Source organism: Scyliorhinus canicula, chromosome 4 (genome assembly GCF_902713615.1).
Source record: "Scyliorhinus canicula chromosome 4, sScyCan1.1, whole genome shotgun sequence".
NCBI classification, from domain to species: domain Eukaryota; kingdom Metazoa; phylum Chordata; class Chondrichthyes; order Carcharhiniformes; family Scyliorhinidae; genus Scyliorhinus; species Scyliorhinus canicula.
The window spans coordinates 212408554-212432926 of record NC_052149.1 but is presented as its reverse complement, the minus strand read 5'-3'; the positions used below and the strand labels follow the sequence as shown (position 1 = coordinate 212432926).

Genomic DNA, 24373 nt, shown 5'->3' with positions numbered 1-24373 from the left:
TAAGGAGCAATTTAGCAAGGCCAATCCACCTACCCTGCACATGTGAGCGAAACCACAATCAACCTGGGTACACCCTGCCTCAGTGCTACAATCCCCTAACTACAGTGACTACCTCAGTGCCTCAAACCTCCGTGAGTCCTGCCTAGTGCTCTCGGCACTGTGTCTTTTTTTCACCTCTCCCGCCAATGCAGCTATGTTCTAGGCAGTGTTATTTCCCTACTAAACACCAGATATTGATATTTCCTTCTTCCCTTTCCCTCCCCTCCTCGCCATCAATACTTCACACTCTTTCCTCTTTCCTGTGCATTCAGACTACAGTACTCTCCAATGATCACTTCCTTCAAAGACTATCTGCTCAAGTACTGACAAATCCCAGTACCTACTACAGTTTTCATAGACCCTGGGACTCATCACTTCCTCACATGGTGCTGCCAAAATGTGGGGCTCTCTATCCGTGGGTGACAATTAGTAATGAAAGTAGGTAACCCAAATTTAGCAATAGCAATGGAGTTGCTGGGCTACGGCGGTATTAAAGCATAGCAGTACTGTTGGTTAAAGTTGGAGCTTACAATGGTGTGGTGGAAGAACATTGGAATATAGAACTTATTTTACTGTGCAATTTCTGGGCTTTGGCAGGGTTTATGAAAACTAGGGTAGGTACTTCAATGCAGCTGGCTGCTTTCCCTTATTGATGGCATCACTACTTCCAGATGTCTGTAGATCTCTTTGACTTGGCACCATGAACAGACTGATGTTGGGAAAAGGGAAATCTGCAGCACAGACTTCACTGTAACTCTGTGAGGCTTTCTTCAAGGTGAGCCATGAGTATGGTTGGTTTGCTGCCTACAGTAAAATGTAGTCCATTGTCCTTTATAAATATTGGTACCACGTGAACCTTTGTCCAGACTATGGAAATAATCCCAGGCCCCATTGAAGGATTAAATACAGACCAGTGCTTCACATTGTAGCCTGCAATTCTTTGAGCTCCAAAGCGTGGATGCATTAGGCCCACAGCCACGTCCCATTTGGAGACCACTAATTCTATCTTTTTAAAATTCAAGTATAGCGCCACCCCCATGCTCTGATAACCTAGCATTTTCAATAATGAAGTTAATGCAGAATAGTTATTTAATGGCCCTCAAAGGCCCCCTGATTTTAACATAGCTGAAAAGCACTTTGGCATTACTATGAACCTGTCACCTATTTTCTCTGATACCTTTCATGTGGTATTTTGTCAAAGGCTGCATTTGATAGCTGGTATTCCTTATTCCCGAGAGCAGATTTCAGTGTAAAATACTTATACTTTAGTCTAAATTATTTTTACCATGGCCAATTAGCCAGTGCAGTTTTATTTTGTTATGTGCTTGTCTTTAACCCTATGAACTGAGCAACTTCCTCTTGTAGAAGAATTACTTTGAAAGCATTCCATTTTTCTTTACCTGGTGGTGGAGATAATAGAAATAGTGATTTGTTACAATTGTTGGATTGAAAAAATTAAAGTATTTGGTAAAGGTTCAAAGAAAAGCCCAACCAAAGTGGTTTTGGTCACTCAAGTTGACTGTTTGGATTCAGAAGAATTCTTTTGAGACCATTTTTCACTTTTTTATTCTTTCATGGACTTTAGGCATTACTGGCAAGGCCAGCATTTGTTTCCCATCCCTAATTTCTCGTGAACTGAGTGGGTGGCTAAGCCATTTCAAGGAGCACTTAACAGTCACCACATTGCTATAGGTTTGGTGTTACTTATAGGCCAAACCAGTTAAGGATGTCAGACTTCCATCTCTAAAGGACATTAGTAAACCAAATGAGTTTTTACGACAATACTACTGCCTCAATGCCAGGGGACCCAGGTTCGATTCTGACCTGGGTGACTTTGTGGAGTTTGCACGTTCTTCCATTTCTGCGCGGTTTCCTCCCACAGTCCAAAGGTGTGCAGGTTAGGTGAATTGGCTATGCTAAATTTTCGTGGGGTGAGGTTGCGGAGTTGGGTTGGGGGATTGGGCTTAGGTGGGGTGCTCTTTCGGAGTGTCAGTTCAGACTCGATGGGCCAAATTACCACTTCCTGCACTGTCGGAATTCTATGAATTGATATTTTAATGGTCACCATTACTATCTTCAAGTAATTAATTTAAATTTCACCAGCTGCCATGGTGGAATTACTGATTACTAGTCCAGTGACATTACCATTACACCACCGTCTCCCACTTTGATTGTTTTTTTAAGAAATCTACGAACAGCAGTTCAAAATTCTGTTTTCTTTCTATTCCAGCCTGAACCGCCACCTTCAAGTAAGTGGCAATTAGACAATTGGCTGAACAAGGTGAATTCTCACAAAGTCTCACCAGCTTCATCTGTGGATAGTCACATTCAGTCATCACAGAGTCATAGTTACAAGAAGGAGAACCGAGACCAGAGTGTTACGTACGAGGATCCAGGCGGATCCAAGGATGGAAACACAGCTACTCCTGGGAGGGATTCGAGGAATGCACAAAAAGGGTCGGAAACTAGAGGCCGCCAAAAGTCACCAGCCCAAAGTGATGGCAATTCACAGAGGAAGACAGTTGGTAAAAAACAGCCGAAGAAAACAGAGCGACCAGCTGTAACTGAAGAACCAAGAGGAGGGCTAAAAGTTGAAAGTGAGCCCACTTCTGACAGAGCAACTCCTATTCCTGCAAACCGTCATAAAGCTGCTACAAAGGGTTCTAGAAAACCCAGCACAAAGAAAGAATCCAAGTCTTCAACCAGGATAACTATTGAAAAAAGAAAACACAAGAGTGCCAACAAAACGCCTCAGAAATCAAGGGAGTATGTTGAAACAGACTCAACTTCCTCTGATTCTGAGCAAAGTGAAGCTCTCCCTCCTGCTTCTCAAACTCCAAAGTACTCTGAAAATAATAGGACTCCTGTCCATAAATCCTCTGTTGATGGGGAAGACAGCTTTTTTCGGCAAAGGCTTTTCTCTCCTATGGAAGAGAAAGAACTCCTTTCACCACTGAGTGATGTTGATGACAAATATCGTAACATTACTTCACTCATTGTTAGAATTGACTTAAGTCTATTATCTAGGAAACCTGAATCACCTCGTAAGGAAACTGAGCAACCCAAAGTGGACAAGGAAATCTCTTTGGATAGGCACATGCGAGACACTCCAAAGTCTACTGAAAAAAAATCAAATAAAGGCAAGCGAAAACACAAGGTGAGTGGCAAAACATTTCTGATGCGTACTGCATTCCTTTTTTTCCCACAAAGTGAACAATTTAGAGATGACATTTTAGATGACCATTTAGCGTAGAAATCATTCAATTTTGTTTTTAATTAAGACTCTTTCAACTGTAATATTGGCTCCCCCCACATGACTTTTCAAAATAATGTATGTGGCACCATTTGTTGTTTAGTGGCTCAGTTGGTAGCACTCATCTCTGAATGAGAGCGTGGGGTGTTCCAAGTCCCATTCTTGGATCTGAAGCACAAAGACAAGGCTGACAATCCAGTATAGTGCTGAGGGAGTACTACAGCATTGTCCGATGCCATCGTTCGGCCGAGATATTAAACCATGATCACGTCTGTCCTCTGAGCTGGACAATGTTTATCCCTCAATCAACTTTATGAAAACAGATTACCACCCTTTCAGTCAGAGTTCCAGATCCCTGCCGTACTCTGCATGAAGCAATTTCACCTTTTAATCCCCTCAAAACTTTCAACTTTTTACCCTAATTTTATGCCTCCTGTTAATGGACCCCTCAGCCAAGAGGAATAGGGCATTCCGATCCACTTTATCTAGATCCCTCATAATTCTATACACTTCAATTTGACCTTCCCCCAGCCTCTTGTTTCAAAGAAAACAACCCCAGCATATCCAATCTTTCCTCATAGTTAAAGGTTTTCCAGCCCAGCCAGCATTCTCTTAAATCCCTATCCAAACACATCTTTCTGTGTATGATAACCAGAACTGCATGCAGTGCTTTTATGTGGCCTATCTAGTGTTTGATACATTTCTTGCAGAATCTCTCAGCTCTTGTATTCTGTGACTCCTTTAATAAAGGCAACTATCATGTTTGCTTTATTGACCACCTTATCTACTGATGGTCATGTTCGACACTTCAGTTTCCTACCACTTGTTTGCATTCCCTAAATGCATTACCTCACACCTTTCAAGATTAACCTCAATTTATCACTCTGCCCCCCTGAATAGTCCCATTGATATCTTGTGTGCAGTCTACAGCTTCCTCCTTTTTCCAACCATAAAAAAAAATTTGGATCATCTGTAAACTTAATGATACCCACTACATTTAAGTTCAAATTATAGATATATATATAAAACAAAAAGCAAGGCCCCAGACTTAAATCCCACTGAAAACACGCATTGACCATTACATTTTACTTCCTGCATTTGTACCAACTTGCCTTGCATCCCATGAATCTAAGTAGATATGTGATACACTCAGTTACATCAAAGTATTGGAATGTATTGTACGTGAAGTATTGGAATATTGGGAAGTATTGTTCGTGGCATTCCTCATTAATCAGTGCAAAGCTGCAAACGATGTAAAAATTTAGAGAATTTGACAATTATTTTGCATATTTACCCAGAATGATGGAGAAAGCGAGAGTTGTGAAAACAAAAGGCCTAAAACAGAAGAAAGGAGTAATTCTAACCACAAACCCTCCAGCAATAAAGAGTGAGTACTATATATTATTTTAGATGCATTCACCAATTAACCTTTTCCACCATTACAAATTTTCTGAACCTTTCCCATTTTCACCAGTTGTCCTCAGCGGAACACAGCAGTTAATGGTGAGATACAGTTCCATTTTCATAGCCAATGTCCTCTGCTGCCCTATCCATCAAACTAATTTGTACAAGTCTAGACCTTGTGTTTGATTGCTATTGTAGCAGACCATCCCATTTTCATTCTGCCATCTTGGCCAAGCAATGACCTTTAGGGATAGTATTCGGGAGAAGGGAGCCTTTTTGTCCTCATTCAGTTTTTTCCCTTTTAATTTCTCCATCCCTTCCACTTGCTTGCCTGTATGTTGAGGGGCATTACACCAGCCCCACATTAGTCATTATTAAGATTGATGATCTCAGCACACATTGCAGCTGCAAGAGCGGGTCAGAGGCTGCAAATTCTGCGGAAGGCAACTCACCACCTGACTTGCACCATCTATGAGACACAAGTCTGGAGTGTGATGGACTACTGTATACTTGCCTGGATGAGTAAACCCCAAAGCAACATGCAAGGTTCACAGTGTCCAGGACAAAGCAGCCTGCTTGATTGGCATGCCATCCACCACTTAAGCATTCTCCCCCTCAACCACTGACTTGACAGTGGCAGCAGTGTGTGCTATCTACAAGATGCATTGCAGTAACTCACCAAGGCTCCTTTAACAGCACCTTCCAAACTTCTGACCAGCAGTTGCATGGGAGCACCACCTGCAAATTACTCTCCAAGCCACACCTTCCTGGCTTGAAACTCTATTGCCTTCACTGTCAGTGGATCGAAACCCTGGAATGTCCTCCCTAAACAGTGCTGTGAGTGTACCTACACCACATGGACAGCAGTGGTTCAAGATGACAGCTCACCACCACCTTCTCAATGACAATTAGGGATGGTAACAAAATTGCTGGCCTAGCCAGGTGATGCCTATGTCCCATGAAAGAATAATACCAAAGTCAAACCTGTATCTTCTTGAAATTGTTCATATTATAATTTCTATTGAAACCGATAGACTGATTTTATGGACAAGTATTCTGGCGTTTTCGCACTGCATAGGTAATTTGAAATTTTCAAGGCCAGCACGTGCAGTTTTTGCACATTGGAATTGAAGAGGGAAACTCAAGTCACTGCATCAACATCACACCCAACTAAAGTGATCTGGACTGAAATCCAAACTAGACTAATACCTACAGTGTAAAAAATATAGGAGAGGACTAATTGTGATGCACCTGAAAATTTCCCAGTCAGTTTCTCAACTCTCTTTTAATTTCAATCAGTCATAGGTTTTAAGAATCTGGTTGTCTCTTTCACAACTGGCCTGAACATCAAGACAGTTATTGGCCCGTATATTCAATGTTTCATTCCGTCATTGGTTCTTTTTAAAATTAGACTCAAAATAAATAAAAATTTATTGTCATGTGCACCAAGTTATAGTGAAAAATATTGTTCTGCGTGCAGTCCAAGCAGATCGTTCTATACATGAAAAACATAGGACATAACAATAAATACAGAATGTAAAGACATAGACATTCTGTGAAGCATACGGAGTATAGTGTGACTACAGTAAAGAAAATGTGTAGAAAGATCAGTTCAGTCCATAAGAGGGTAATTCAGGAGTCTGGTAACATAAGGGTAGAAGCTAGTTTTGAATCTGTTGGTGCGTGTTCTCAGACTTTTGTATCTCCTGCCCACTTGAAGAGGTTGGAAAAGAGAGTAACCCGGATGGGAGGGGTCTTTGTTTATGCTGCCCACTTTCCCAAAGCAGCAGGTGGTGTAGGCAGAATCAATGGATGGGAGACGGGTTCACGTGATGGACCGGGCTGTGTTTGCCACTCTCTGTATAGTCTTAGGCCGAGCAGTTGCCTTACCAGGCTGTGATTCAGCCAAGGAGCATAAAAGTGTTGACTGTAAGATCAGATGCTTGGGAATTTTCACAGTAACTTCATTGAATTATTAATGTAAGCCTACTTGTGACAATAATAAAGGTTATTATTACCGTGCCAACATTGAGTTCATAGTCAAGCACGCAGGTCGAGACAGAGCACATTTGATTAAATTGCAGAAACTGGTGAGCATAGAAACTGATCAGGGAAGCTGTTGGAACGGCGGCACGGTGGCGCAGTTGTTAGCACTGTTGCCTCACGGCGCCGAGGACCCAGGTTCTATCCCGGCCCTGGGTTACACTCCATGTGGATTTTGCACATGGGGGAAAAAAATTAATTGGGTACTTTAATTTTTTTACAAAAGGAAAACTGTTGGAAGCACTCGAGTGTCAGGCAAATAGGTCATCAACCACTAGTGGTTTCCGGAGTTTTGATGCTCCTTGGTTGGTGGGGTACGACCCTGCGATCTTAGCATCTGTTTATTCTTTTTTTTCTTACATTTTGGGGCAATTTAGCATGGCCAATCCACCGATCGTGCACATCTTTGGTTTGTGGGGGTGAGATCCACGCAGACACTGGGAGAGTGTGGAAACTCCACATGGACAGTGACAGGGATCGAACCTAGGTCCTCGGTGCCGTGAGGCAGCAGCGCTAGCCACTGTGCCACCATCCCCCACTAGCATCTATTTATTCTGAAGGTATAAAACTGATTCATCGTAATTTCACAGCTCTTCAAAACCAACTGCTGAAAGGGAAAAGGTGCCTCTATCTTCTCCATCCGCAAGTGCTGCACAAAAACCATCCAAGACTGAGCACAAACATCAAAGTCGCAGGAGAACTGTCAATCAAACCTCCACCTCAAAGAGCAATACTGGTAACACAAAGCAGAACAGTAGCAGCAGTAATAGCAGCAAAAGCAATTCTTCATCTTCCAAGCATAAAAAGGTTGAAGAAAAAACATCCCTGCGCCCCAAGGAGAACAGAGTAAGTCATTGTATTTTATACGTTACAAAATTTAACTGTCAAATCACATTACATTATTGCTCCAAGGTATTGTCAGTATGGTGCAGTTCACAAATATCTGATCATTTTCCTCATCTATGTTCCAAATTAACTGGAATTTTTATTTTATGGTGAATGAAATGAGTATTGGTAACATGTGCAACGCTCACACACCTGCCTTGAACCAATGTTCTCCTTTTTGGTTAACGGATATGATTATCTACCTAAGAAACTCTGTGTTACTGGTAATGGGTTCTGAGAGTTCTTGCATGGCAGCTGAGCCCGATTCGAGAGCCACATTTTGAACCGCACACTTGGCAGGTGTTTCCACGAGGCAAGATCAGTTCTTGGGCTCTGATTGCTGGTATTCCTTTCTCCGGCTCGTTTTCTGGGCCTCCTTTTGCGGCCGGGTGTCCTCAAAGAATTGTGTCCCGGCATGATGGCACATTGGTTGCTGCCTCACAGTGCAAGGGATCTAGCTTCAATCTGGCCTCTGTGACTCTGTGGAGTTTGCATGTTCTCCCCGTGTCTGCGTGGGTTTCCTCCGGGTGCTCCGGTTTCCTCCAATAGTCCGAGATATGCAGGTTGGATGGATTAGCCATGCTAAATTGTCCCTTCGTCTTCGTGTCTAGAATGTGCAGGTTCGGTTTAGGGCTTATTGGGATAAGGGACAGAGAAGTGGGCTTGGTTGGAACGCTCTGTCAGAGGGTCGGTGCAGACTCGATGGGCCGAATGGCCTCCTTCTGCAATATAGAGAATTCTATGATTATGATTCAATTATGAGGACACCAGGTTCTGCATAATGGGGAGTGAGGATAACTGATTTTCCATTTAATGATTTTTAACTACTCGCTACCTTACAATAACTGAGGTTGGTAATCCAAGGCATACAAAATGGCAAGCATGGAATGAGATATATAGAAGAGAAAAAATCTTATGGAAGCATTAGGAATAAAGATCTACTTTTATGTCATCTTTTGAACAACATCACACTGAACTATCATAACGTCGTACTCTATTTCAAGCAATTTGTCATTTTTCTGTTTAGCTTTTGGTTGGATTTGGCAGTGTTGTACCTTTAAAACCTCTATGTTCAACCAGTTTACTTACTCAAAAGCTTTACCCAGGTGTCCTTATTTCCAAGATGAACAAAGGACAAAATGGGTTCACAGTTTAACGCAATTTTATTCACAATTCTCTTACTCAACAATATATGACTCAGGCTCACAGCTGAGCTTTGGGTTTTACCCACACTTGGTAAAGGAGGCTGGCAGGCTGCGATCACTTGATGTGGATGTCTTCTCTGGGTTTGAAACCCAGGGTCCTTTCTTCTTGCGATGATTGTGCCTGGGGCCTCCCAGGTTATCGCTAAAGATCTGTTCACTGTTCCTTTCTTATACTGGTAGGCTAGGATTGAGTCATTGGTATACACCCACCACTGGCCATTGTCCCAGCCAGACCCCAACTTGTTAATGGGAGAGACAGGATACTCCTGTTTATCCATGATGATTCAATCATGACCCATCGTCTTCTGAAACTCCCTAGTCTGACCAGCTATCAGCTCATTATAAAGTCTGATGGCTTATTTTGTCTGTTCTTTGTCCTGCTGCAAAATTGATCACCTGAAGATTGACATATTCATAGCATGTTCTTGCTCTTTAGAGTGTGTAATCACAAAATCCATATAGCAATAACAAGTTTTTGCCTTGACTTGAGTGCTCTTGCAGATGGCCAGTATCGATTCCAGCCAGGGTCTCATGTGGCAGTTTCTGTTCCTGGCCTATGTGTATCTTCTCAGCCTGTTTTCAATATCACAGCAGGTATTCAACTGTGTGTTATTGCGACCCAAAGTGTTTTCACCTGTCATGCATATGTAAATGCAAAGAATCATAGAAACATCAAAAATAAAAGCAGGAGTAGGCCAGTTGGCCCTTCGAGCCTGCTCTGCCATTCATTATGGTCATGGCTGATCATTCAACTCCGTAACCTGTTCCTGCTTTCCCCCCCCCATATCCTTTGATCCGTTTAGCCCCAGGAGCTATATCTAACACCTTGTAAACATGCAATGTTTTGGCCTCAACTGCTTTCTGTGGTAGCAAAGTCCACAGGCTCACCAATCTCGAAGAGAAGGAATTTCTCCTCATCTCAGTCCTACTTGTTTACCCATATCTTGAGACTGATCCCTGGTTCTGGACTCCCCTGCCACTGGGAACATCCTCCGTGTATCTATTATGTCGAAGCCTGTTAGGATTTTATTGTCTTCCATGAGATCCTGTATCATTCTTCTAGACGACTATAATCCTAACTGGCTCAATATCTCTCGTACATCAGTCCCGCCAACCCAGGAATCAGTCTAGTAAATCTTTGCTGCACTGCTCTAGAGCAAGAACATCTTTCCTCAGATAAGGAGACCAAAACTGCACATACTATTCCAGGTGTGGCTTCACCAAGGCCCTGTATAATTGCAGCAAGACATCCCTGTTCCTGTACTCTAATCCTCTTGCTATGAAGGCCAACATACCACAGGATAGTATTTAGTCATGCAAACCATGACTGACTTAAACGTCTGATACTGCAACACACAACTACAAGATGATGATCATCCGATAGAAACACCAGCCATCTTCTCTTGAGCTTAAACTACAATCATTGCTGAGTCCTCCACAATTGATATCTGGAGAACAACCAATGACTAACAACTGACCTCCAGTAACCATATCAACACTGGCTACATAAACATGGCGGAGGCTCAAGTCAGGAATCTGCTGGAACATCCACCTGCATGAATGCAACAAGACTGAAGAAGCTCAACATAATCCAGGACAAGTTTGCTTGATCAGTGACCCTAGTCAGAGATAGTGGATGCATTGGTGATCGTCTTCCAAAATTCTAGAGCTTCTGGAATGGTTTCTGCAGATTAAAAGGTAGCCAATGTTATTCTACTGTTTTTATAAAGGGATGGGGAGAGAAAAAGAGAAACTATAAAGACCTGTTAGCTTTCGATCAGTGGTAGGGAAAATGCTAGAATCTATTCTAAAGGATGTGGTGAATGGACACTTGGATAATAATCTAATTGGATATAATCAACGTGGATATATGTTTGATGTACCTGTTGGAGTTTTTTTAAAGATGTTACCAACAGAATTGACGAAGGGGAGTCGGTGGATGTAGTATACTTTTCGGAAGGCTTTTGACAATGTCCCCCACAAGAGGTTGGTTAGCAAAATTAAAGCATATGGGATAAGAGGTAATATACCTGCTTTTGTATTCTAGTGTCTTTCTCATTTTCCATCTACACATTTAGCAGCAATGTGAAAAGCCGTGCTAAATGCATATATCTCTCCCTGTCTGTGCATAGCTCCTTTATTGACCATTCTTCCGCTGTACCACTAATTGGCAAGCCACAGAAACTTCATCCCTTGCAGCCCTAGGTTAAAACTTTTGGGGAACTCTGAGGACTTATAACCCCTAGACAAGCAGTGCACAAGCCCACCATCATGCAAATACACCCTGGCACTCATACACCTATTTTCTATCTGTGAGTCTTGTGATGGAGGCTATGGGAGTGAGCTGACATTCTTGAGTGAAGTCCAAAAATGGACTGATGACTAAATATGTCATCTTTCTGACAAATCCTGCAACCAAGCTGATATTGAGCACTGTGTCCTGCATTCCTTTGATCCCAAATGAAGAGGTTGAAAGGGGACCCTGACTCTGGGGAAGCCCAGGGCCTGTCCATTTTGTCCAGGCTTGCATCCTGAAGAGTACATTCTAGTTTTGCTGCAAGTTGTTAGTGAAGAATGCCATACTGGAGTGAGGTTCCTGAGCTGCATCTGTTGATGCTTAATATTGAGTTGACTGTCAAGACACAAACCATTATCTCGTGAAACTGAAGGCTGCAAGAGAAAATTGTCATAGTTTGGGTGGCACCAGATAAAAGAGGATTGGGTATATGAAGAGGTATAAGATAGGGTTTAGTGCCTACCTTGATCTTGCTGTGGAAAGATTAGTTGTTGCTGTAATTTTGCATGTTCAGCTGTTCGATAGAATCCTGGTTAGATGGGACATGATGTGTGTCCATACTGTGATTAGAGCTCTTGTGATGTTCATTGAAGTACACAGTTCAGTTGATTTTGTTTTATTTATAGATACAAGAAAAAACCCCAGTTGGCTCCTTGAACCCTTTGCAATCATCAACACCATCAGGAGATGGTTTAAAGGCAAGAAGGCCCAAACTCAACTTTGATGAGCGGTAAGTATAATAGTAATCTCTCTCCTAATCCATGTACCTAATTTAAATAATTGTTAAACACTGTAGGAAAAGACCAACTTTATAATATAAAATTTTGATCAGTTTTAATTTTTTTGATCCTGTTTGCAATTGAGTTATGTTAATGAACTAGTTAACTGTAATTATTTATCTTTCTGTTCATCTACAACAATGGGCTAGCCACCTTCACCTGCCAACGTCTTACAATTCAGACTCAATGCGCAATCTCTAGATTATTCTTTCCCAGGGCCCCCAACCTGTGGAAAATCTTAATCAGTAGTTCTTACTTTCTTAGTACAATTGTTCAGCATTTAAAAGCCAAGCTTGGTGTCACCTAGTAATTATTAAAGGTTTGCCTCGCCTATTTTAATGCTTTTTGCCTTAGTATTGCTCTGCAATGTAGGCCCTCATCCTGGTTTCCTAGTTCAAAACAAAGCCGTGATAAAGTCAAGGAGGGATACGGAAGGAGTATGCATTCAAATAAAACCAGGTTTTATTAAATCCCTATCCTGCATTCCATAATAGGTTTTGTGTTCATTATACTGAATTGAAAGTTGACTGTGTATTTGAACACTGACATATCATTCAACCTGCCCCATATCTTTGATTCCCCATGACACCAAAAGTCCTATCTGTTTTGACCCTAACTATATTCAGTGGTGACATATCCATAATTCTCTGGGCTTTAGAATCCTGGAGATTCACAACCCTTCTTAGTGATGCAATTTCTCCTCATTTCAGTCCTAAATGATTGCCTCTTATCTTGAATCTGTGCTCTCTGTTGTAGATTACCCAGTCAGGGGAAACAGCATCTTTGTATGACCTGTCAAGTCCCTTCACAATCTTGAATGTTTCAATGAGATCATCTCTCATTCTTCTAAACTTCAGAAAATATAGACACAATTTACCCAGGAACCAATTAGTGAGTATTCCCTGCACACGCTAGTGTGATCTCACCAAAGTCTTTTCCAACTGTAGCAAGACTTCCTTATTCTTGTACTTCAATCCCCTTGCATGAAAGGCTGACATGCCATTTCCCTTCCAAACTGTGTGCTGTACCTGCATGCCAACTTGATGTCCCTTATACAACTACACCCAAGTCTCTCTGTACATCAGCATTTGCAAGTATCCTTAAAAGAAAACTTCTCTATTCTAACAATTATAGTGAATAATAAGCTCATACTTCTCCATATTATACTCCATCTATTCCCTTGTTGCCCAGTCATTCAGCCTGTCGTCATTGCAGCCTCTTTGTGACCTGCTGACAGCTTGCATTCTCACCTAGTTTTGTATTGTCAGCAAACCAAGATATGTGGCTCTGCCTCTTCCTTTAAGTTTAAGTCATTAATATATTATAAATAGCCAAAGCCCCAGCAGTGATTTGTGTGGCACTCCACTAGTCACAGCCTGCCAACTTGAAAATGTCTCATTTAATCCTGCTCTCTGCTTCCGGTTCATTTACCAGTCCGCTACGCATGCTCATAGAACACCCTCAACTCCATGAGCCCTTGTGTAATCTTTTGTGTAACACCTTTTCAAATGTCTTTTAGAAAACCAAATATACTATGAGTACAGGTTCCCCTTTATCTACCCTACTAGTTTGTTTGTTCCTTTTCACTATAGCTTTATTGTGCAGTTGCCATTGTCCTGCTTCTTCCCTAGCTTTCTTCAAGCCTCCCTCAGTCCATGTCCCAATGTTAACGACCCATTCAATTTTTCTTTTCCTCTTCTGTTTTTACCTTCAGTTGTTGTGCAGACAAGGCTGTCGGGTCTTTGGTTCTAACGTTTGTACTTGACTATTGTTCTTTCTCTCCAAGTGTACTTAGAAACCGTTTTGATTCTCGAATTTCTACTCTTGATGTAACAACTCATTAACCCTACAAGTTACATCCTCAAAACTAAAAAAAATTGTCAACTAAGATTTCCTTTGTTAACATCATGTTGACTGGTTTTTGAAGCGCATTGACATTTCATTAATAGATCCCAGCATTTCTCTAATGACTGCTGTCGGGCTAACTGGCCTAAAGTCCTGTATTTTCTGTTTGCTTACGTTATATTTGCTAACTTCCAATCAGCTGGGGTTGTTCCAGAATCTAGGGAATGTTGGTCAATTATCCAATGCATCCATTATATCTGCAGCTATCTCTTTTAGAACCATAGGGTGTAGACCATCAGTGCCCCAGTGATTCTGTTGGATTATAGTCCCTCGACTTCCTCTGGTACTTTTTCTCTGCTGAGAGTATCCTTAATTTCCTCCTCTTATTAGCCCCATGGTTATCCTCTATTTATGAAGACAGACACAAAATATTTGTTAAGTGTCTCTGCCACTTCCTCATTCCCCAGGATAATTTCTCCTGCCTCTGATTGTAAGGGATCAATGTTTGCTTTAGCTCCTATATTTCTTTTTGTATACTTGTAGAAGTTCTTACAATCTGTTTTTATATTTCTGGCTAGTTTGCTCATTCTATTTTTTCCCTTATCACTTTTTGGTGGCCCTTTGGTTTCTGAAACGTTCCCAGTTTTCGCACTTTGTACTTTCTTTACAACATTTTATGCCTGTTCATTTATTCTAATAATTAGATTTGAATCTAATCAAGAGTACAAGGTGTTGGGTCTAACCTAGCATAGATAGAGGGTCATTTAGCTAGTATAATACAGCCAGTAAGAATAAATAAGTCATTTTTTGGTCATCACTTCCCTCATGCCTGTGTAATAAAGTTCAGATTCTTGTTTATGATTGGAGTAGATCGTTTTCAAATTTAATGTGGAGTGCTACAAGGATCAGTGCTGGGGCCTCAAAATTTACATCAGTAATTTAGATGAAAGGACTGAATGTATAGTTGCTAAATTTGCTGCTGATGCAAAGATAATTTGGAATGTAAATTGTGAATAGGGCATATAGATAGGTTAAGTAAGTGGGCATTAAAATTGACAAAGTAACTTCAATTGTTTTTCCCCTGTATGGATCTAACATAATATACTATTGCTGTTAAAGTCTCTGACTCTCATGTCCCATTTCACCCACATCAATATACTTTCCTATTGCCTAAACATTTATCTTTGGATTTCTAAATCTCCTCAACTTGAATCCTCATGCCCCTCTGCTTGTTCCTATTCTGACCATATTTGTTGGTGCACTATTATATTTGGTCCCTTCCTGTCATACTCTGATTACCATTGCCCATATCGTTATCCGACACTATTGCTGGTCCTTTCTCTTTAACTTTCCAAATCTCCTATTTGAACCCTTTCCCATTTATTATTTTTGTTTAAAATCCTTTCTTTATAACTCTCGTCTCTGATAAACGACTTGCCAGGACAATGGTTCCAGCATGGTGCAAGTGAAAACCATTCCAGCAATACCACTTTCTCGGTATTGGTGCCAGTGCCTCATGAATTTAGCAATCTTTGAGTGATGCACTTCCAACTCTCTAAGCAAATTATCCAATGCCAATTTGCTCATGACACAGATAGTAATGGCCAATGATTTATTTTGCTCTCTAGAATTTTCATGAAAATTGAAAACTTCAATGCATTTAATGCAATTGCTTGATAACATCACTGGGCCTGGAATTTTCCTTGAGGGCTGATTAATTGAATCATAGAATTTATAGTGCAGAAGGAGGCCATTCGAAGTCTGCACCTGTACTAAGCCCACACCTCCACCCTATCCCCGTAACCCAGTAACCCCACCTAACCTTTTTAGAAAGGGCAATTTAGCATGGCCAATCCACCTAACCTGCACATCTTTGGACTGTGGGAGAAACTGGAACACCCAGAGGAAACCCACGCAGACATGGGGAGAAAGTGCAAACTCCGCACAGACAATGATCCAAGCTGCAATTCGAACCTGGGATCCTGGATCTGTGAAGTAACTGTGCTGACCAATGTGCTAGCTACTGAAGCTGATATTAGAAAAGGGAAATCCACGCCACCAGGATCACGAGATCTTTGCAGGCATCAATCTGAGTCAGCATTGCTTTGCTGTTGATCTCAAGGCCGAGACCATGTATATTTTCAAAGTAAAATTTTAAACTACATTTTATTCTGTCAACATTAAGCAGCAGCAAAAAAGTGTTCCAAATAAAACGTACAAGATTTTATTGTTATTGAGATGACTGTTCAGTATGGTTAATGTGCAGTGGTGCTAGCATTTGCAAATTTGAACTGTGCAGAATACTAAATCCGAAAACTTGTTTTGTCCTTTTTCAATCTAAGGCTGCATTCAGCAGATCATTACCTTCAGGAAGCAAAAAAGCTTAAGCACAATGCAGATGCTTTGGTAAGTACTTCCCAATGATGTTTACCCCGTTTAGTTTGGTATCGATCTGACATATGAAGAACAGATGAGAGCAAATTAATTGATTTCCAGTGGCATTATCTAGTTTCCTTACCCTAAATATGAAACAACCAAATTATTTGTTACAATTTTGGAGCCCAAATGCTGAATTTGGATCTGGTAACATGTTGCTCTACTATTAATCTAGATGCCTGAAGGTCCAAAGAAATGGGTTCAAATCTCACAACAGCAGGGGTTTTTAACTTGAATTAAGAAAATCTGGAATCAAATGCTAGTATCAATGAGATATAAAGGAGCAAACTTGCAAGTCTGTCACTATCGTCCTCACAGTTCACGATACTTCCAAATTTTGTGTTATCTGCAAGCTTTGAAATTGTGCCCTGCACACCCCAAGTCCAAGTCATGAACATGGATCAAGAGAATCAGTTGTCATACTACTCACCCTGGGAACACCACTTCACCTTCCTCCAGTCTGAAAAACAAGAGTAAGGGAGTGGGAATAGCTAATTTACTCTTGTACAGAGCTGGCATAGGTTCTTTGGGCTGAGTGGCATCTTCTGTGCTGTAACCATTCTAGCGTTCATTCTATTCAGTGTCTCAGTTTTCTCACCATATCAGCTTATCTCACCCAAGCGAATGGTTTATCATACAGCATAGCCCTTCATATATATAGATGGTTGTAACTGATACTTGTTCTTCCATTTTCAGCATTTCCCTCCACCAGTCAAACTCTTGGTCAGTATTTGAATGATAGCAAGGCAGCCCGTTTCAGTTGCAGTTGTAATAACAAGTTTAGTAAAGCAGCTGCTGTTTAAGTGCTGATAAGCTAGTATTGTGCTTGGCTGAAATATTGAGTTTTAAATTAAATTTATAAATTATTCTAAATAGCCACATTTGCTGTTTTATCACAAGGTCATTTAAGTATTTGAAGTTCGTTCTGGGAAGGGATATTTTACACATGGTATAATTAATGAAGTATTCTGTTGTATGACGATATTTGATAAGGTGTTGACTATTTAGAATAGATATTGTCAAAAGCAAGTACTTAGAGAATATCTTGCACAATCTTCAGCACTTTTTTAATATGAGCAGTTTGCATCTTAAGTGCTCTATTTGGTGCAAAAGCAGCTGTTTTATTTTTTCTCCATCTCAACAAATACTGGTTAGGCGAATCTATTTCCTTTTATGTATATTAATTTCTGTTGGCCTTACACAATCATAGAAGCTCACAGGACAGAAAAAGGCTTTCTGACTCTGAATTATCCACATAATCACATTACTCTGGTGTTTTGCCTTGTAAGCTTTAAGATTTTTCTCTTTCAAATATTTTTCCACTTCCCTTTTTAAATGTATTGTAGATTCTGCTTCCATAGCTATTTCTGATAGGGGACCCCCTTTCCATGTATATCTTAAAATGATGCTCTTTAGCTACACTTGCAGTGGAAATAGCTCTTTTGTCTCCACCATATCAAAATCCTGTATAAATTTTGAAAATTTCTTTAAAGGATATGTAATCTTCACTTCTAATGAAAATATTTTTCTAGTTTCTCCTCTAGAGAAAATCTCTAGATCCCTAGAGATCTAGTTAAAAATCTCTCATCCCTGACGCATCTTACTGAAACCCCTTTCTTATATTTCCACGGCTTCACCTTTCTCCCCAAACCGGGTATTAAAAATTAGGCACAATATTCTTGCTGCTTAACCAGTGTTTTTAATAGGGTTAGCATTAACTTCTTGCTTTTGTGCTCTGCGCTACTATTTATGAAATCTTGATTTTTATATCTTCTTTACTTTGATTTGTTCCATGGATGTCTGTTCTGACCCTTTCCTGTTTTGTCAATTGTAGTCAGACAGGTTTGAAAAAGCAGTGTATTACCTTGATGCTGTTGTGTCTTTCATCGAGTGTGGTAATGCTTTGGAACGTAATTCACAAGAGGCCAAATCTCCTTTCCCCATGTATTATGAGACTGTAGAACTAATCAAGTAAGTAAAACCTCTGGACTTCAAAATATCATTTTATTTTATCTATAATTGTACGTGACCAAGTTGCTTTCTGTAATAAAGTGCTCTGTATTGCTGTTTCACGAATTGTCTTTTTCTTTCCAGATACACTATGAAATTAAAGAATCATATGGCACCTGATGCTACGGCAGCTGATAAAAAGCTGGCAGTCTTGTGGTGGGTTTAGCCTAGTAGTCTTCTATTTAGTGTACAGTCTGGGTCTCATTGCATTCATGGGAACGAGCAAACATTTTTTGTCATGAGTCCTAATCTTACTGAATTCTCCTAAACGTTTACTTAACCTGATGCTGTAATCAGCAGAAAAGTTATTTGTTATGGGTGGTTTGTAATAATGAACTTTTATTTCTAATGTATCTGCATAAGCATTCTAGTTTTATAATTATTTACAATCATATTAAGGTAATAATTGTTTGCCTTCTAATGTTTTCAATTTGCACCAAAGCTGAATTACACAAAATATCATTGATAACAAGGTGTGGTAGATCATGTTGCACTGATTATGCATGCAGGAAATCTTCTACAAAATAGCTCAGTTTGTAATGAGAAGATAATTCAGCGCGATGAGACTGGAACTAAAAGCATAAACCTGCCTGGGGCTCTTCTCCAAAGAGAAGACGGAGGGGAGGCTTGATAGAGGCCTTTAAAATTATTAAAGGATTTGATGCAGAAGGTATTTTCAGTTGTGGACAAGCCAACAATTAGGCGCTGAAACGTAAGATTGTCAGCAGTATATCTGAAAGGGAATTCAAGAGAAAATTATTTTCCCAAGGAGCAGTAAGAAAGTGGAACTCTGCCACAAGGAGTAATTGAGGCAAATATAGGAGATAAATAAGGGAAAACTATTTGACTATTCAGTTTTCAGCATTGACTAGTCAGAGTAGAAGAAGCATATGCAATTGTAATTAAGTAATATGCAATAGTAAATTCCTCTGGTTAACAATGAAGTTAAAATTCATGTCATTGTTTTTTAGTCTCCGATGTCAGTCACTTTTGTACATGAGGTTGTTTAAACTGAAGAAAGACAGTGCATTAAAATACTCCAAAACATTGACTGAACACCTCAAGGTAAAATATCATGGAGCTTTTATAACCAGTTTATTTTATTTGCTATTATTTGAGATACTTCAGTGCTGTGATATTAAATAATTTTATTTTCTAGAATTCATATAACAGTGCGCAGGCTCAATCACCTGGCGTAGGAAGGTAATTTATTTTCCATGTGTGTATGCCTGTTGAGAGTGTGAATCTTTTCTATTACGTTTTTGAATCTGTGACGTTTGCTTGGTGGTCTATCTCACAATGGATATCTTTTAATGTGTTAAACAGCATATTTCCAAAAACAATGTTGACACTAAAACAGTTGGCTATTATGTTTGAATAGCTAACGAACCTCTAAATGTGCTTTTTTAAGGAGTAGCTGGTGGTGCAGTGGTTAGCACTGGGACTACGGCACTGAGGACCCGGGTTCAACTCCCGGCCCTGGGTCACTCCGTGTGGAGTTTGCACATTCTCCCCGTGCCTGCATGGGTTTCACCCCCACAACCCAAAAGATATGCTGTTAGGTGGATTGGCCACACTAAATTGCCTGTTAATTGGGAAAAATAAATAATTGGGTACTCTAAATTTATTTTTTTAAACAAAAGTAAATGTACGTTCTTTATTGGAAGAACTTAAATCCTTAGTGTGCTACTTTGTAAGTTTACCCAGTTCTCCCATGTTAAAACCATCAGTTCAGAAAAACAAGAAAGCTCTATCCTTCCAATTACTGGGCACAAATAAGGCTATTTGGTGAGCTATTTGACATTTCACATGATATTGCTGTTTATTTGCTGCAATGACTCTTAACACACAGGCTGCTGGTAATTTGGGGATTATTTTTACCTCCATGGTGCACCAATTGGCAAAGTAATAATGAAAATAGTGTTATTTTGCCACCCTGCTGCCATTGCCACCCTGCTGCCATGTTCCAATTTAGGGAAACATTTATCCATCTACAATTTAAAATGATTGACATTCAGACACTAAAGCCAGAAATCTGTTTGGACAATCCCAAGCTTATTTAATTTAAATTTCACCGCCCATCTACTCCCGCAGTTATAGATGTCTTAAAATGGCTATGTAGTGAGTGGGATTAGCAACTAAATGTTGCAGGATATAACCCATTACTGAATGAAAGGGAAGGATGATAACAGCACTAGTAAAAGGATGCACCTAGCAGTAAATTAGACACAATTCATTTGGATTGAGTTAACAGAGAAGCAGAGATTCATCACCTTCAATGGTATACTTTACAGAAAAAATGGAAAAAAAGAAATGTCATCATATCAAAAAGATAGTAACAGGCATAGAATAATAATCATGGGAAATTTCAACTAGACCAAATTAAACTGGCGGGAAGAAGTAGTGAAAGAAGAATTAATTGAGGTGTATAAATTAGGAAGGGCCTATTTCCATTCATAGAGAACTCAATAACCAAGTTTAAAGTAACTAGTGAAGGATGGGGGGTGGTGATTAGTTTTTTCACCCATAGGACAATGGAAATCACAACAGAATACAGTTCTGGACTAGGAAATACTTCGATATTAAAGGAGATGAGGACAAAGGGAGGTAGAAGAGAAGTTTAAGGAATGCAAAGAAAAATTGATATCCAAAATAAATATAAGTATAAAAAGAAAAAAATAGCAGTTTAAGATGCATAAAGTCATATGTAAAATTAAAGTAGGGATAGGGCCACTAAAGGGTGAGCAATGATGGAGAAATTGCCAAAACACTGAATAGCTACAGTGTCTCAGTTTTTACTAAAGCTAAAATAAGACACTATCAGAAGCTAAGTTTAAAAAGAATATTAATACAGTTGGGATATAGGGAAATAAAATAATTGACAAACTAGGAACCTAGGAAGATAAAGCCCCAGGACAAGATGGTATATGCCCACACAGGAGATAACAAAGTAGTTTATATATAGAAGAGGTAATAGTGCCAAAGGACTAATGGGCAGCTAATGAGAGATGGAAAAAAACCTGGGAATTATAAACCAGTTTAACATTTAAAAAATTTAAAACACAGATCTTCATGTGCAAAGTACAATACAAAACGAATCAAATTAAATTCTGAAAGGCTATTGTGCTTAACTACTTTTTAGAGGTAATGTAAAGTGTAGATCGAGGTAATGTCATATGCTTGAATTTTTCAAAGCCTTAATAGAATAATTAAAGCAGAGGAAGTAGCTCTTTGGCTCTTGGAGTAAACATGGCTCTCTCTGAAAGTAATTCCGCCAGTCCTCTTCCCTGCCCTTTTTCCATATCCCTGAAAATTTATCTGCAGATGTTTATCCAGTTCATTTTTGAAAGCCTCTACCGCACACGTGCATTCCAAATCCCAGCCATTTTCTCGGCAAGAAAATGTTCCGCATCTCTTTTCGATTGAATATGTAGTGATGAATTTTAGTAAGAAAAACAGGAAAGCAAATGGGAAGCAAAGGGATCTGGGGATATTGATGAAAAAATTGAATGGAGCATTTTCCAATCGCTGCCATTAAACAATTTCCTTCAACATAAATATTTCCCTTAACTCTGTAAATTCCCCACTGTCGTGGTACAGAAAGAAATCTCGCAAAGCCAGGTCAAAATCCAACAGGTTTATTTCAAATCACAAGCTTTCCTTCATCAGATGAAGCAGAGGCATGTTCACAAACATGTCATATATATATAGGCAGAGTAATAATTGCAAGATAATTATAGATTGGAATGCGAGTCTTTACAGGTCATAGATATCATAGAATTTACAGTGCAGAAGGAGGCTATTCGGCCCATCGAGTCTGCACCGGCTCTTGGAAAGAGCACCCTACTTAAGCCCACACCTCCACCCTATCCCTGTAACCCAGCAACCCCAAATAACCCAAGGGCAATTTAGCGTGGCCAGTCCACCTAACCTGCACATCTTTGGACTGTGGAAGGAAACCAGAGCACCCGGAAGAAACCCACGCAGACACGGGGAGAATGTGCAGACACAGACAGTGACCCAAGCAGGAATCGAACCTGGAACCCTGGAGCTGTGACGCCATAGTGCTAACCACTATGCTACCGTGCTGCCTAAACAAGTCTTTCCAGGTACAAACAATGTGAGTGGAGTGAGGGATAATCACAGGTACCTCGCATTCCAACCATTCATCGCATTCCAACCTGTAATTATCTTGCAATTGTACCTGTGCCTATATATTTGGTGTTTGTGAACCTGCCTCCACTTCACCTGATGGAGCAGCGCTCCGAAAGCTTGTGAAAGTCCTGTTGGACTTTCACCTGGTGTTGCGAGACTTCTTACTGTGCCTAATCGAACCAAATCCCTCTAATCTCCTAGATGCCAGAAAGTCTAAGTTCTTCTGCTCAAAGCTAAATCTTCAACAGTACATTTTTGAGTTCCTCACTTCCTCTGCTTGACTTAAAGGTATATGTCCATTAAATATTCATGGAGCAAAATGATAACAGTAAAATAAATAGGAAATAAGGGGATCAACTGGTCACTGGTTTGGAAATGCTGTAGTTCATCTGTTGATAGTGACACTATCAACAGACACACTGTTGCCACTATGTTGACTTGAGGAGGGAGTGAATTTTTAAGGTGGTGGATAGGACACTATCAAGTGGGCTGCTTCGTCCTGAATGATGTCTCACTTCTTTGGAAGCTGCATTCATTAAAGTTTTTGGAGCTGCATTCATTAAAGCAAGCGAAGTATTCCACCACACTCCTGACTTGTGCCGTGTAGACAGGCTTATTCAGAGTTATTCACCGCAGCATTCCCACTCTTTGGCCTGCTTTTGTAGCCACAATATTTATATGGGTGGCCCAATTCAGAATCTGGTCTGTGGTATCCCCGTGATGTCAGTGGGGGATTCCGTGGCGGTAACGCCATTGAATGTCATGACCGATGGTTAGCTTCACTCTTATTTAAGAAGGCCATTGCCTACACTTATTTGGTATGTATTTTAGCCACTTTCAGTTCAAGCCTTGGCATAGTCCAGGTCCTGTTGCATACAGACTTAGAACATATAGAACTGTATAGCATAGTACAGGCCCTTCGGCCCACGATGTTGTGCCGAACTGGTCTGAAACTAAGATCAAATCAGCCTACTCCCAATGATTCTAGTGCACTTCATATGCCTATCCAATAACCGCTTGAAAGTTCTTAAAGTGTCCGACTCCACTACCATACCTGGGAGTGCGTTCCATGCTCCAACCACTCTGAGTAAAGAACCTACCTCTGACATCCCTCCTATATCTTCCACCATGAACCTTATAGTTATGCCCCCTTGTAACAGCTACATCCACCCGAGGAAAAAGTCGCTGAACGTCCAGTCTGTCTATCCCTCTCATCTTGTACAGCTCAATTAAGTCACCACTCATCCTCCTTCGCTCCAATGAGAAAAGCCCTAGCTCCCTCAACCTTTCCTCATAAGACCTACCCTCCAATCCAGGCAGCATCCTGGTAAATCTCCTTTGCACCCTTTCCAATGCTTCCACATCCTTCTTATAATGAGGTGACCAGAACTGCACACTATACTCCAAATGTGGTCTAACCAAGGTTTTGTACAGTTGCAGCATAACTTTGCGGCTCTTAAACTCAATCCCCCTGTTAATAAGTGCCAACACACTATAGACTTTCTTCACGGCTCTATCCACTTGGGTGGCAACGTTCAGAGATCTATGGACATGAACTCAGAGATCTCTCTCCTCCTCCACATTCTTCAGAACCCTGCCGTTAACCCTGTAATGAGCATTCAAATGTGTTCTACCAAAATTAATCACCTCACACTTAACAGGATTAAATTCCATCTGCCACTTTTCAGCCCAGCACTGCATCCTATCAATGTCTCATTGCAGCCGACAACAGCCCTCCACATCATCCACTACTCCACCAATCTTGGTGTCATCAGCAAATTTACTAACCCAACCTTCAACTCCATCATCCAAGTCATTGATAAAAATCGCAAATAGCAGAGGACCCAGCACTGATCCCTGTGGTACACCGCTGGTGACTGGGCTCCAGGATGAAAATTTACCATCTACCACCACCACCCTCTGTCTTCTATGTGATAGCCAGTTACTGATCCAATCGGCCAAATTTCCATCTATGTCATGCCTCCTTACCTTCTGCATGAGCCGACCATGGGGCATCTTATCA

The 24373-nt window shown here is 40.5% G+C and overlaps 1 protein-coding gene across 5 annotated transcripts in view; it reads left to right on the top strand.

The window, feature by feature from the left end:
- Nucleotides 1–24373, top strand: part of aff4 (AF4/FMR2 family, member 4) — a 136484-nt gene that overhangs the window by 98236 nt on the left and 13875 nt on the right. For all 5 annotated transcript variants that reach the window (XM_038796030.1, XM_038796028.1, XM_038796032.1 and 2 more), the window contains 9 exons: nucleotides 2270–3196; nucleotides 4591–4679; nucleotides 7330–7585; nucleotides 11752–11855; nucleotides 16092–16155; nucleotides 18020–18156; nucleotides 18280–18351; nucleotides 19167–19260; nucleotides 19355–19398. In XM_038796030.1, coding sequence (XP_038651958.1) covers nucleotides 2270–3196; nucleotides 4591–4679; nucleotides 7330–7585; nucleotides 11752–11855; nucleotides 16092–16155; nucleotides 18020–18156; nucleotides 18280–18351; nucleotides 19167–19260; nucleotides 19355–19398 — 1787 coding nt within the window. The remainder of the gene's footprint in view (nucleotides 1–2269; nucleotides 3197–4590; nucleotides 4680–7329; nucleotides 7586–11751; nucleotides 11856–16091; nucleotides 16156–18019; nucleotides 18157–18279; nucleotides 18352–19166; nucleotides 19261–19354; nucleotides 19399–24373) is intronic.